General features: G+C 48.2%; 1 protein-coding gene across 1 annotated transcript; it reads right to left on the bottom strand.

The window, feature by feature from the left end:
• Positions 1-698: 698 nt before the first annotated feature.
• Positions 699-11,448, bottom strand: LOC100682416 (BEL1-like homeodomain protein 4). The gene is made up of 5 exons (XM_044508846.1): positions 11,100-11,448; positions 9,440-10,841; positions 7,645-8,030; positions 6,451-6,511; positions 699-1,745 (listed from the first exon to the last, which is right to left on the bottom strand). Exons 2-5 carry the CDS (start codon positions 10,763-10,765, stop codon positions 1,203-1,205), a joined length of 2,316 nt encoding a protein of 771 aa, XP_044364781.1. The 5' UTR covers positions 10,766-10,841; positions 11,100-11,448; the 3' UTR covers positions 699-1,202.
• Positions 11,449-11,716: the final 268 nt, after the last annotated feature.

The raw sequence follows: 11,716 nt of genomic DNA, 5'->3' as shown, positions 1-11,716 counted from the left end.
CTAGGCAGCGTGCCAACCTACTGTACCGTTTTCGTTTCGGTTGCCAGCCCCATGTACTCCCTCCGTTCCGAATTACTTGTCTTGAATTTGTTTAAATACGGATGTATCTAGATTCATTTTAGTGTTAGATACCTTCGTATCTAGACAAATTTAAGACAAGTAATTCAGAACAGATTGAGTAGCTAGCAGGCAGCATCTCCTTCCAGCGGTTGCTTGCTCCATCGATCAGCTAGCCACGATAATTGGGTCCATCCATCAGTGAACAACTCAGTTCCTGTACGTTGCTAATTAGTAATCACTTCAACTGGATGCCACTTACGCACTGATGCATGATTGATTGATCGGCCCGACCGACAGATGAAGTATTGATCTAAACACTCTTATATTTTTTTATGGAAGGAATACTATTGTACTGCAATTGCTTGTACTACGTACCAATCCTGTAAGTAAAAACTAGCAGCAGTTGTTCTCGATACTGCATGCTATTTTCAGCAGAAAAGCTTTCCCCGACATGGCATCAATTGGATTCCCCAAAAGGTGGGGCAAAATCAAAGGAGCCACGCACAAGTTGCAGGTACATATGCCAGCCAGCCAGCCGTGAGTGAGTGTGAGTGACCACACTTGTACCCGCCCAAGTGTGTATGCATGTACGTACTATACATCTCTTCTTCTAGCCCACATGCATATAGCCATGTGTATATGTCGAGATATTTACCAATATATGCAATCATGTATGTATGTATGTATGTTTCTCTTATGTTTAGTTACAGATGGAAAGGAGAAGAAAACAATGGTACACCAAGACTAAAACGGACAAGAAACAGGACATGGAACAGAAGAACAGGAGAACCAAAAAAAGAGTGTGACTAAAACAAATCTATAACATACACTTCCTATCTTTCTTTTCCTGTATACAGATTTTCCTTAGCCCCCCCAACAATAATGCCTACCGAAAGGAATTAATCTAGCTAAATTAAGAATCATCTGAGGATGAAGAAAATGAAGATGATGATTTGTCTCGTATTAATATATTCCCATCCCATGCACCACCTCCAGAGGCACCATGCAAGTTTATCTCTCTAGATCTCTCTCTCTTCTCCGGTGCTTTCTTTCTTCTCTCTTTGAATCTCCTCAGTGCTCCGAATAATGCAATGCATGCATGAGCCATGAATGAATAATCAATATATATGTGTAGGTAGGCATCAACAACCACTGTAGTCTCTCAAGGAGAACCGGCCGCTGCCGTCCGGCCCCTGGTTGCCGGCGCCGGCGTGCTGCAGGCCCAGCGTAAGCGACACATCGCCGGAGACCGCGCCGGTCGTGGCGGGCCCGTACCTCATCCTCACCCCTGGCTCGAACCTCCCGTACAGGTCGTCCGCGGCGCCCACGTGCGCGTCGCCGCCAAGGAGCTCCGCCGGGTCAAGGCCGACGAAGGCGGCGTCCGCCACCGAGGGCCCCGCGCCGGGGTCGAGCTTATGGGGGTGGACGCCGGACATCCCGTGTTCTTGTTGGCCGTACCTGCCGCCACCGTGCTGCATTACTACTTGCTGCTGCGGGTGCTGCTGCGCACCGGTGGACGTTGGGGAGTGCAAGTCGTCGGCGCCGGAGGGGTCGTTGCCGGACTCGGGCCCGCCTCCGCCGCCGCCGGCGGAGGAGCCCTCCAGCTCCTTGGTCTCCTGCTGGTACATCTCCTCGATCATGGGCTTCCACAGCCGGACGCGGGCGTTGATGAACCAATTCGAAACCTGGAGTTGATCCAAACGAAATTAACCAAAGGAATTATTGCAGACATAGAGAGGGTCCATAGCGCAATGGCGCCATGCGTGCATGCATGCATGCATGTGTGCAGGGACGTGTAGGGTAGCTAGCTAGCTAGCTACCTTTGTTCAGCAGTCCGCACTGTCATTTCGGTTTTTACCTTGCGCTTATTTGTCCTGTTTCGTTTGTAACCAATGATTTCGTTGTAGTAGCCAATTAGTAGTTCCTTTGCAACATGAATTCTTTTAGTACTCCCTTCATTTCTAAGTATAAGTCTTTTTAGAGATTTCAATACGGACTACATATAGAGCAAAATAAGCAAATCTACATTCTAAAATATGTCTATATACATCTGTATGTAACCCGTATTGAAATCTCTATAAAGTTTTATATTTAGAAACGGAGGGAGTAGATGTTTATGTATGTATTGTCTCTGGCTCTCCCATGATTAAATGGTAAACGGGACTATTCGCAAAAAGAATGGTAAACAACTAAACTGACACTATCATACTGCCAGGCTCTCCTAACATTATTTCTTGACATGTATGCCACTGAAAACTACATAGAAAAAGATGCTTAAAGCTAGATTTCTTGCTCCAAGTATGCATCTATAATTCCTGGAAAATTGTTAAAAAACTTCCTTCTATATATAGCCTCCCATATTTTTTTAAATACTAAATCCGCAACAGTAAGTACATATTACTAGAAAAACCGAGAGACTGTTTAGAATAATCACATAAGTTTGTACCTATTTTTTGAAGATACAATGAACAGTTCTAAATAATACGAACATAAGAACGACAAGTTTTAGCACTAGATCATGAAACTGCATGACCCATCCAAATAACGGAATACTAAATCCCCACTCACATATGTCTTAGTTTTCCATTTAACCACTAAAATGCTTTTGAAAGGGCAAGATCATGCCAATTTAGGTGTGAATTCTACATAGCTTGAGGATATATCACGGGTCATAAGAAATCTTGCATTATGTCATTAATTATTGGTTTGAACAGAGCATAATGCCAGATACAATGAGCAAGAGGAGCTAATTTTCTCATTGCAGATTCATACATTATCATGCATGACAAAATGGCTTATGTAATTGTATAGGGTGCATGTATATGTTACACAGAAAATATTTTTGGTGTGTTAAAGCACTAGTTCTATTGATACCAATCTGCACTAGTTTAAATCATATTAAGTTCAAAAAATATCTGTGGAAAACAAGACGAACGGATTAAAATTCGACCATAACTCGGTAGCAGTGGGACCAGGTGTGTGGAGAATAGATAACTTAGCGCAATTTAAACCATGCATATATATTATCGAAACTTAGGGCGATCCATTTTGCTATCAATTAATTCTGGTGAGTATTAAAAAGTATTTTTATTTTGCTATTTTGGGGGTACTTGAAATTGTACTCCTCGGTCCTGCAGTTTATTTATCATTTTTATAATTTTGTGTTACTATCTCATAGTTGCAACCTAAGTAAAAAAAGGCTTTTCTATCTTAAAAAGACATCACTAACTTGTTAAGTACCCCAATGCTCCTAGCTACTTTAATTATTTGTGTTGCAAATTCTGAGAACAAAGGCAGCTAGCCAATGGTCCATAAAAATCAGATAAACTGAAAGAGACCAGATTGGACGTGTTGCTTCAAGATGAAGCCACATGCAGTTGGGCAGTTGGTTGCATAGAAGGTACTGGACAGTTTAGTTGCATATTGATTAAGTGTTTGCAGATGCATACACGATTTCAACAATGTTGATGTAATCAAAGCCTTAGAAAAACAACAATTAATTGACTGAGAAAGTTAGACCAGACGATAAATTTAGAATCAGAGATTCTCCGTCTAAATCAAAGTAGGTTCACCGGTCAGTTTCTAGCTATACGTGAACAAGATAGATGGCTTGCTTGGAATAATCGATGTACCTACTGGCCGGAGCCGGACATAATGAAAGTGTAAATAAAAGTACGGTGCTAACTAGGGGAGGAGCTAATTAGATCCTAAATTAGCTCTACTCTTATTGAGCATGACAAGTTTGACAGTTACCGTCAGTTGACTAAACACATTCAGGTTTTATCTGGATGAAGGGCTTTCCTATGTGAATCTTTGGGAGGGTAAACCTATGTAAGATCGAGTAGCATCAGACCACAGACTCTTTTTTTTTAAGAGTAGCATAGCTAGACCACAGGTTTGCATGCACAGAGTCTCTTCACGAGTCCCGCAAGAGGCATCGCGCGACAAAGGGAGCTGAGGAGGGACAGGGTCTGCGTTGTCGCATTGGGCAAACAGCAAACGAAAATTTTGTACCAAGAGGGCCATGGGTTAACTAGGACATGCATGAGGGGGCACCAGTGAAGGGACCACGCCCAGGAAGATACAAAATAGAGAGATAGGTGAACTGAAAGCTAAGCTGATTCTCCAAAAACTGAAAGGTAAAGGTAAGCATATATACGATGGAACAGCAAGAATATTGAGAGTACCCTTCGAACATATACATGCCTGATATATATGTGGACAAGCATACACCGTTGTGAATACTGCAATAAACCCGCAAAAAAAAAACATGGTCTGCATTGAAGTAGATAGTATTGCATGCCGGTGGTCCATACATATGAGATATATTAAATATAAATTAATCTTGAAATTTACATTCACTTGTACTAGTAATGATGTCAAAATGGACTAAATTCACTAAAAAAACAATTTAAACCTAGTTTTTTTACTTTTGATTTAACATGCATGGGTATTTTCATTTAGATGCTTTAGAATTTATTATGCTTTACCAGCATTTGCTGGGACCATTTTGAGCACCTGAAAAAATGGAAGCATCTTGTTGTGCAATTTAGTTTTAAATGGAGTGACATTAGAGATTCATCTCTTGATTTATTAGTGACTTTTAGTTTCTCTAATTTATTGTCACACATATATATGTTAACTATACTTTTTTATAAATATCCATAATCCTATATTATTATATCTAAGTAAGCAATCACATTTAAATGCACATCCAACCATCCACATCATCAATTGCATGCAACCCTTCCAGTTTCCATTTTTCACTTTCCACCACATGCAAGCCCTCCACATCATTAAGCAAATGCAAGCCCTACACATCTTTTTTTATCAACAAATAATTAAACTCGGATGTCACAAGGCAATATGGCATGCATCCACCCTCCATTATCCTCTAGGTTTTCTACCATTTATGCAATGAGAATGTGGTGCAATACTATTATGTTCTAATTTTAGTTTTGATAATTTCATTTCTACAGCAATGCTAGAAATGCGTGGAAAGCTTAGGGAGGGTTGGGGTGTTACGGTAACATTCAAAACCAAAAACAAGAAAAACATATCCTGAGAAAAGCAAAGTTGCATGCCATAACACTCCCAAGCCTCCCTAAGCCTTTCCACGCACAATTGGATGTCAGACACATGCCAACACCAAAGTTGATCACTCATCATTGTTTTTTCTTCTAGAATTGCACTTGAAATATATGTAGATTGTGCAGTTTGAAAGCTTCCACAAATCGAGCAGGGCCATCGACAACACGCTTTGCAGTCATGAGCTAGTGTACTGAGATGCTTGCAAGCTAGTCGAAGTGATTTATTACCAGGCTATGATCCAAGGCCGAAGGAGCGAAGCCTAGCTCATGCCGCCAATGGGACGAGAACAAACCATGCACTAGGCCCTTAGGTCACGAGGTGCTCGGCCGTTTTCAGATTGCACCGACAGGGCGGACAAAGTAATGAGGCATGTGCCAATCGGGGTAAGCCTATAGGAGTGGCTCGATATCGGCTTGCACGTGCTCAATCTAGTGTGGCCAGCCTTCGGGGAGACTAACTATGCACGAGATATATGTTTTTGTTAGAAAGGAAGTTTATGTTTTATCTTTTAGAAACAAATTGCATTCAACCATTGCTTAAATAATGTAGAACATTATAATGATTTCTCCATACATGCACTGTTTAGCTTTATTTAGCAAAGAAAGTACATGTGTACGTATTCTCCATGTTTTATTTTAAGTTGATTATGCCAGGATGTTGCATTGTCAAATTTTGGATATAAGTTTGCCGCGTCATATGTAAATTGTGCATACTATACTTGGATTGAGTATTTAGGCAGTGAAATCTTCTCGGAGTATCTATTTGAGGAGTTTGTACAATTTATGGGGTAATATAGTAGTATATGGCTCCTCTATTTGTTCCCAGCATCACATTATGTATGTGTTACCCTGCATGATTGCTAAGCAACTAAAATCATTAACTGGATGCTATAAGTCTGTTTCACTGCGAAGCTATCAAGTTTTTAGATATTAGCCATTGATATACCGCCCACTTGGTGGCCTTTCTTCTTCTTTGTTTCAGGCATGTTAGCATGTTGGTGTTGCTGCCTCGACAAACTTATCTTTATTTTCCAAGCAATTGAACTTATTGCATGAACTCGGTGTTTGTTTTATCTATAAAGCAGGGCGAAAATCTGTTTCGAGAGCTTTTAGATACCGGAAGAGAGACAAAAATGCGAGACCAATCAAAAAACAAACAAAGAGCACAATCAGGGTATGGTCAACAGTGTAACATCCCACGCGCATGCAAGAAAAGTCTGTGAAGATTCCATGTACTATATGGTGTATATGCATGCATGCATGCATGCACAGCGTGGTAGAAAGTGGTAGAATTACAAACCTGGTTCCTGGACAGCCCCGTCTGCCTCGCCAACAGGTGCTTATCGGCGTCGCTGGGGTACCTACGCACGTTACGACGAAGCCACGCATCAGCAATAGCGATACTCCATGCAAGATGCTACAAAACGGACTGATCATTAAGGCTGCATGCACTCCTTCTTGCCTGCCTGCCTGCTGCCTCACTGCACAAGCAGCACGCAGCAGTGGCGCCAAGCAGCAGGAACAGCACCACCACTGCGGGCAGCAGCGCACTGTTCACCAATCATATACGAATTATACGTGCACTGCCCATATGAGCAACATATACCTCGTTCTACCTACCTACGCGTGCATGCATGCACGCACGCACGCACGCATAAACTGCAGGAGCTAGCCAAAAAGAAGCGGATTCCTAGATGAGTATGCTCTGATGGACGGATCATCTTTTGATCTCTCCCAGAGCATGGCAATGCTGGCATCGTGCACGATCGTGCGCGATCGCAGAACAAACTTGTAAAGCTAGCAAGCTCGCCCATGCTAGCTGATGCTACATGCAGCAGAAGCCAGAAAAAGGCTCCAGGGAATGAAGCAGCAGGCGATGGCAGTGCTATAGCTGAAGCCTTTGCGCGCGCGTGAAGAGCTTTTGAAAAAAGATGGGCAGAATTCCTGACAGCCAGTATCCAGCCCTGCTGCAGGCACTAAAAACGGGCAGGGCGGTAAAAAAACTGGGCTGGGGAGAAAGTTAAATTTCTGCAATGATGGGAAAGTAATCCGGGAGAGGGCAAAAGGGAAGGAATATGCACAGTGCCCGGCATGGCGCCTGTCCCTGCCGGTTTTAGCGTGGATCTCGAAAAAAACTACTGCTTTTGCGAAAGCAGCGCGGCAGCGCATCGGCTAGCAGCAAACGAGAGAGAGGGAGGGAGGGAGAACAAAGCAGAAGCTGCCCGTGATGAGTGCAGTCCCTGTACGTACGTAGTACCCCTACCATGTCGACGGATGGACGGCATGCATTCGTCGACCCCATCCCATGCATGGAGCATATCGCAAATTCCATGCCAGGCTAGCTACATATCCTAGCTAGAGAAGAACAGTCGCATGCATCCATGCCCACCTGATCGACTGGCCTCAGCGTACTGCATGGACATGTACCGACGTAGGGGTAGTACGTACGGAGAGTTGATAATAATGTAGGCGAGGATGAGGGTGTGGTGCGTACGGGTGTAGGAAGTGCTCGAAGAGCCAGGAGCGGAGGATGCTGACGGAGCGCTCGGGGAGGCCGCGCTGGGGCCGCCACGCCTCCTGCTCCATCATGCCCATGTGGTGGAAGGCGCGCTGCTGCCGGAGGCTCTGGTCGATGGCGCGCAGCCGCGGCGTCTCCCCCTTGGTCAGCCCGGAGCTCGTGCCGGCGTCCTTCTCGCCCAGCAGCTCGCAGGTGTGCCGCAGCTGCGCGGCGATGGCGTCCTTGAGGCACCGGAAGTGCCGCGACATGGCCTTCTGCGCCAGCGCCGTGTAGGGCGTCGCCGCCCCGAACCCCATCACCGAGTCGAAGAAGTTCACCACCATCTGCATCTGGTCGCAGTAGTGGTTGTACCTCCGGTCCACCTGCGGAACAAAACACATGCACAATCTTTGAGCTAATTAATTAACCACATCGATCGATCTCGAAGTTCTGTAAATTAAATTAGAAAGAAGTAGGCATTGGTCGTTTTACCCGATGGTAGGAATGAAAGTAAAAAAGAAAAGGAGAAAGAATCACAGGCAGCTATATCGACTGAGAGATTAGTAAGATGCATGCATGATCGTGGGTGGATTGTGAAGAAGAAAATTCAAAGTTACTCCTAGACACGAAAGAAAGAAACAAATTTTGGGTGCGGGCAATTAAGAGATGGGCATGGCGTAGCATGTGTCGCTGGCACAATTATGAGCGGGAAATGGGTGGAAAGAACAAGCGCAGCCGAGGCCCACGGCCGTTTGGCAACAGCAAAGCCATGCGCAGAGGCATCTAACTTGCATGTGCCGATTTTGTTCCTGTGCTGTGCTCGTGCTGTTGATCGCCGATCTCTCTTTCCAATTATGTAGCAGGAGTAGTAATTTATAGTATCCGGGGACACACATGTGAGTGCTACCTCTCGTACTTGCTCACTGTGCCAAATTCTAACAGCTCCCACACAAATCTACCTGAGCCAACGCATGCACCTATCTTTCTCCAGCCATTTTGTCCAATCGCTTATAAGTACTACATCGATCATGTACATATACTAGCCAGATATATTTGCTACTACTCGATTAGAATCATGAACTTTCACACACACTAGCTACTAAAGAGACTAGAGTAGTAGCACATGATATTATATGGGGAAATTTGACGTGGTGACGTGACACAAATCGTAGTCCAAATGCGTGTGCGGAGAAGGATGGAAATATAATAATCCCAACGGGTGGCCGTACTCTCTTTCCCTTTGCGGGGGAAGAGATATGGAAAGAGAGAGTCCATGCAAGCAAGCATAAAGAAATGGAGGCGATGAATGCTGCGGCAACAGCTGCTATCACGGCATGGCGGCACCAACAACCGCACAAAAAGAAAGAAATCGGATCGTGGGACGGATGGATGTTACTATGATTGGAGACTCATATCGCCCTTGGAGTTTGCGTCGTGACGATCCACCCAAAAGCTCGCTACCTCTGGCTGCCCCAGCCTGCGCTGCCATTGGCCGCCGCCTCGCTGTGCATGCCACGTCCCGGTCCGAGTGAGTGACTGAGCTGGTGGTAAAAAAAACAGGAGCCAGTTCGCTCGTTCGTTGGTTCTGAAGCAGCTGGGCGGCCGTACTGGCTAGCCAGCCCTACCGGCCAGCCACCTACTGTCTGTTGCACTTCAACCTACCTAAACTTTGCCGGCGCCATGCCGCCGCGCCGGCCGGAACTAGCTGCTAGTTGGACGCCGCCATGCATGCATGAGAAAGACAGAGGGATCGAAAGGGAGGAGTGCGTGGAATGTGTTTGTGGGTACGTGCCTCGTCAAGCATGGAGATGAGCTTGGCCTTCTTGCGCTGCTGCTCGAACCGGTCGGCGGGGGACAGCTGCGGGGGCTCCTTGGACGCCGACGATGGCGACTGGGCGGCGCCGGAGCTGGAGGGCCCGCCCTTGCTCGCGTTAGGGTTGGACGAGGAGCCGCCGGCGCCGCGCCCGCCTCCCTTGATCGTCTGCCCGCGGCCCACGCTGCAGAATTCGTCGAGGAGCTCCTGGGCCGCGCGCGTGTACTTGGAGTTGCGCAGCACGCCGGCGACCCCGGCGGGGCCGTACCCGACGTGGAGCTGCTGCCCCATCGCGCCCACCTGGCCGTGCAATGCCATCGGGAGCTGTTGCACCGACGGGGCCTGCTGCTGCTGCTGCTGCTGCTGTCGGTTGAAGTAGAGCACGCCGTCTCTCACCCTTAGCTCCTCGGCCTGCTTCGCCATCTCCAGCTGCTGTAACGACGGCGACAGGGAGAGGGAGAGGCCCTGGCCTTCCACCACGCCGGCCCCGCCGCCGCCGAACGAGCTCGCAGCGTTGCCGTACGCCTGGAACGCCTCGTGGTGCTGAATAGCCGACTGCGCGTCCGACGGCGGAGGCGACGTCGGCGACGACCTTGACTGTTGCTGCTGCTGCTGCTGAGGGTTCATCAAGAAGAGCTGCATCGCGGCGGCCGGGTCGGTGGCGAGGCCCGCCATGCCGCCTGCTTGTTGCTTGGGCGAGGACGTCTCACCTAATAAGTTTGCCCCGCCGAGGACCACGTCAGCGCGGCCAGGCCCGCCGCTGCCGAACCAACCGCCGTCGCCGGGCAAGCCGGCTACTACCGCTCCCGGCGCCTGCTGCCGGAACCCGAAGCGGTAGTTGGCGTTCATCTGGCTGGCCAGCAGCTCGGTGGCGGAAGGCCCCGACGGTGTCTGGGCGGAGAAGTTGAACATCTCGGCGAGCATGTTGGAGGCGCCGGCGGCCGCCGCGTGGTCGTACATGGTTCCGGGCTCGACGTGCTCATCGCCATCGATAGGGAGCAGCCCGTGGGCAGCGGCGGCGGCCGGGTCGAAGCCCTGGACCCTCATCTTGTCGCGTCGGCTCTGCTGCGCCACGTGGTGCTGCTGCTGCTCGTGCTCTTGCTGCTGGTCCTGCTGGCTGGATCCCGGGCGGTCGAAGCCATCCGAGGAGAAGCCGTAGACGCCGCTGCTGCCCTGGTGGAATCCCTGGGAGTGGGACATAGAACTCGCCGTGGCCGGCCGGCCGTCGTAGATCGCCGCACTGCTCCTGGGTGCGCCCACGTGCTGCGTGGTCGTCTGCTGACACGGTGGCGCCGCTATCCCCATGCCGGCGGCGCCACTGTCATCATCGTCGTCGTCGGCGCCAAGAAAAAATCCCCTTCGATCGATCTCCCGCAGCGACCTGAGACAAGTTCATCATCGGCAACAACCGCGCGCGGCATCAGAGATAAAGGAAAGAAAAAGAACCCAACAAAGAAAAAGATCAAGAATCCAAAACCACAGAATTAAAAGAACTTCAAACAAACAAATTAAAAATCAAAAAGATCCCAATCTCTTCCCCAAGCTCCTCAGCACGCAATCGAATTACGCACGGACAGCTCGATCGAATCGACGCGCTGGCTAGCTAGCAAACACGGCTTAGCCTTTGCGTCTCACTTACCTAAGATGAGGAGGAGCACATCGTTATCTTGTCGAGGGAGTGAAAGGCTTGCCTCCGAGCGACCTCCTCTCCATCTCTGTCTCCGCTTGTCTCCCTCCCTCTCGAAATCTCTTTATCTCTCTCTCTGGTGTGGGTGACTATCTCTATATTTTTTACGCTTGTCCGGTCGGGCGCAGCAGCAGTTCTTGGTCGCCCTGTGCAATCGCCTTCTGAAAGGGAAGAGCGACGCAAAGGGGAAGGGCGGGGAGGCTAATATACACCCCGGCCGCCGCTGCACCTCGCATATATATAAAAAAAAACCTCAGCTCAGTTTCTCTCTGCTGCTGATCCCTCCTGCCGCCGCCGCTGCTGCTGCCGATATGTATCGGAAGAGCAATGCTAGACGTACAGGAAGTTACAGGGGGTTTACGGGGCTGTTGGGGTGTGATTGGCAGAGATCTAATTAGAAGGGCAGGCCCACCAGTGAAAATCAGGGGGAAAATCAGGGGGGCGCCAGTTAGATGAAGCCACGTTCTGTTCCTGTAAAGTTTTGTATCAATCACCCTGTATGTCTAGTATTATTGGTATCGGAATTGGACAGAGCCCGAGGTTAAGGGGAGCGCTGGGTCTTAGGAAAA

This window comes from Triticum aestivum, chromosome 4A (assembly GCF_018294505.1).
Source record: "Triticum aestivum cultivar Chinese Spring chromosome 4A, IWGSC CS RefSeq v2.1, whole genome shotgun sequence".
NCBI classification, from domain to species: Eukaryota; Viridiplantae; Streptophyta; class Magnoliopsida; order Poales; family Poaceae; genus Triticum; species Triticum aestivum.
Note: the sequence above shows the minus strand (reverse complement) of the source record. Positions and strands in the feature narration are given on the sequence as shown.

Excerpts from the sequence above, each read along its gene's own strand:
- LOC100682416 (XM_044508846.1), bottom strand. The coding sequence starts at position 10,765 with ATGGGGATAGCGGCGCCACCGTGTCAGCAGACGACCACGCAGCACGTG. Across the intron at positions 8,031-9,439 it reads TCATCTCCATGCTTGACGAG|GTGGACCGGAGGTACAACCA; the intron begins GCACGTACCCAC and ends TTTGTTCCGCAG. Across the intron at positions 6,512-7,644 it reads TTCGAGCACTTCCTACACCC|GTACCCCAGCGACGCCGATA; the intron begins GTACGCACCACA and ends TAACGTGCGTAG.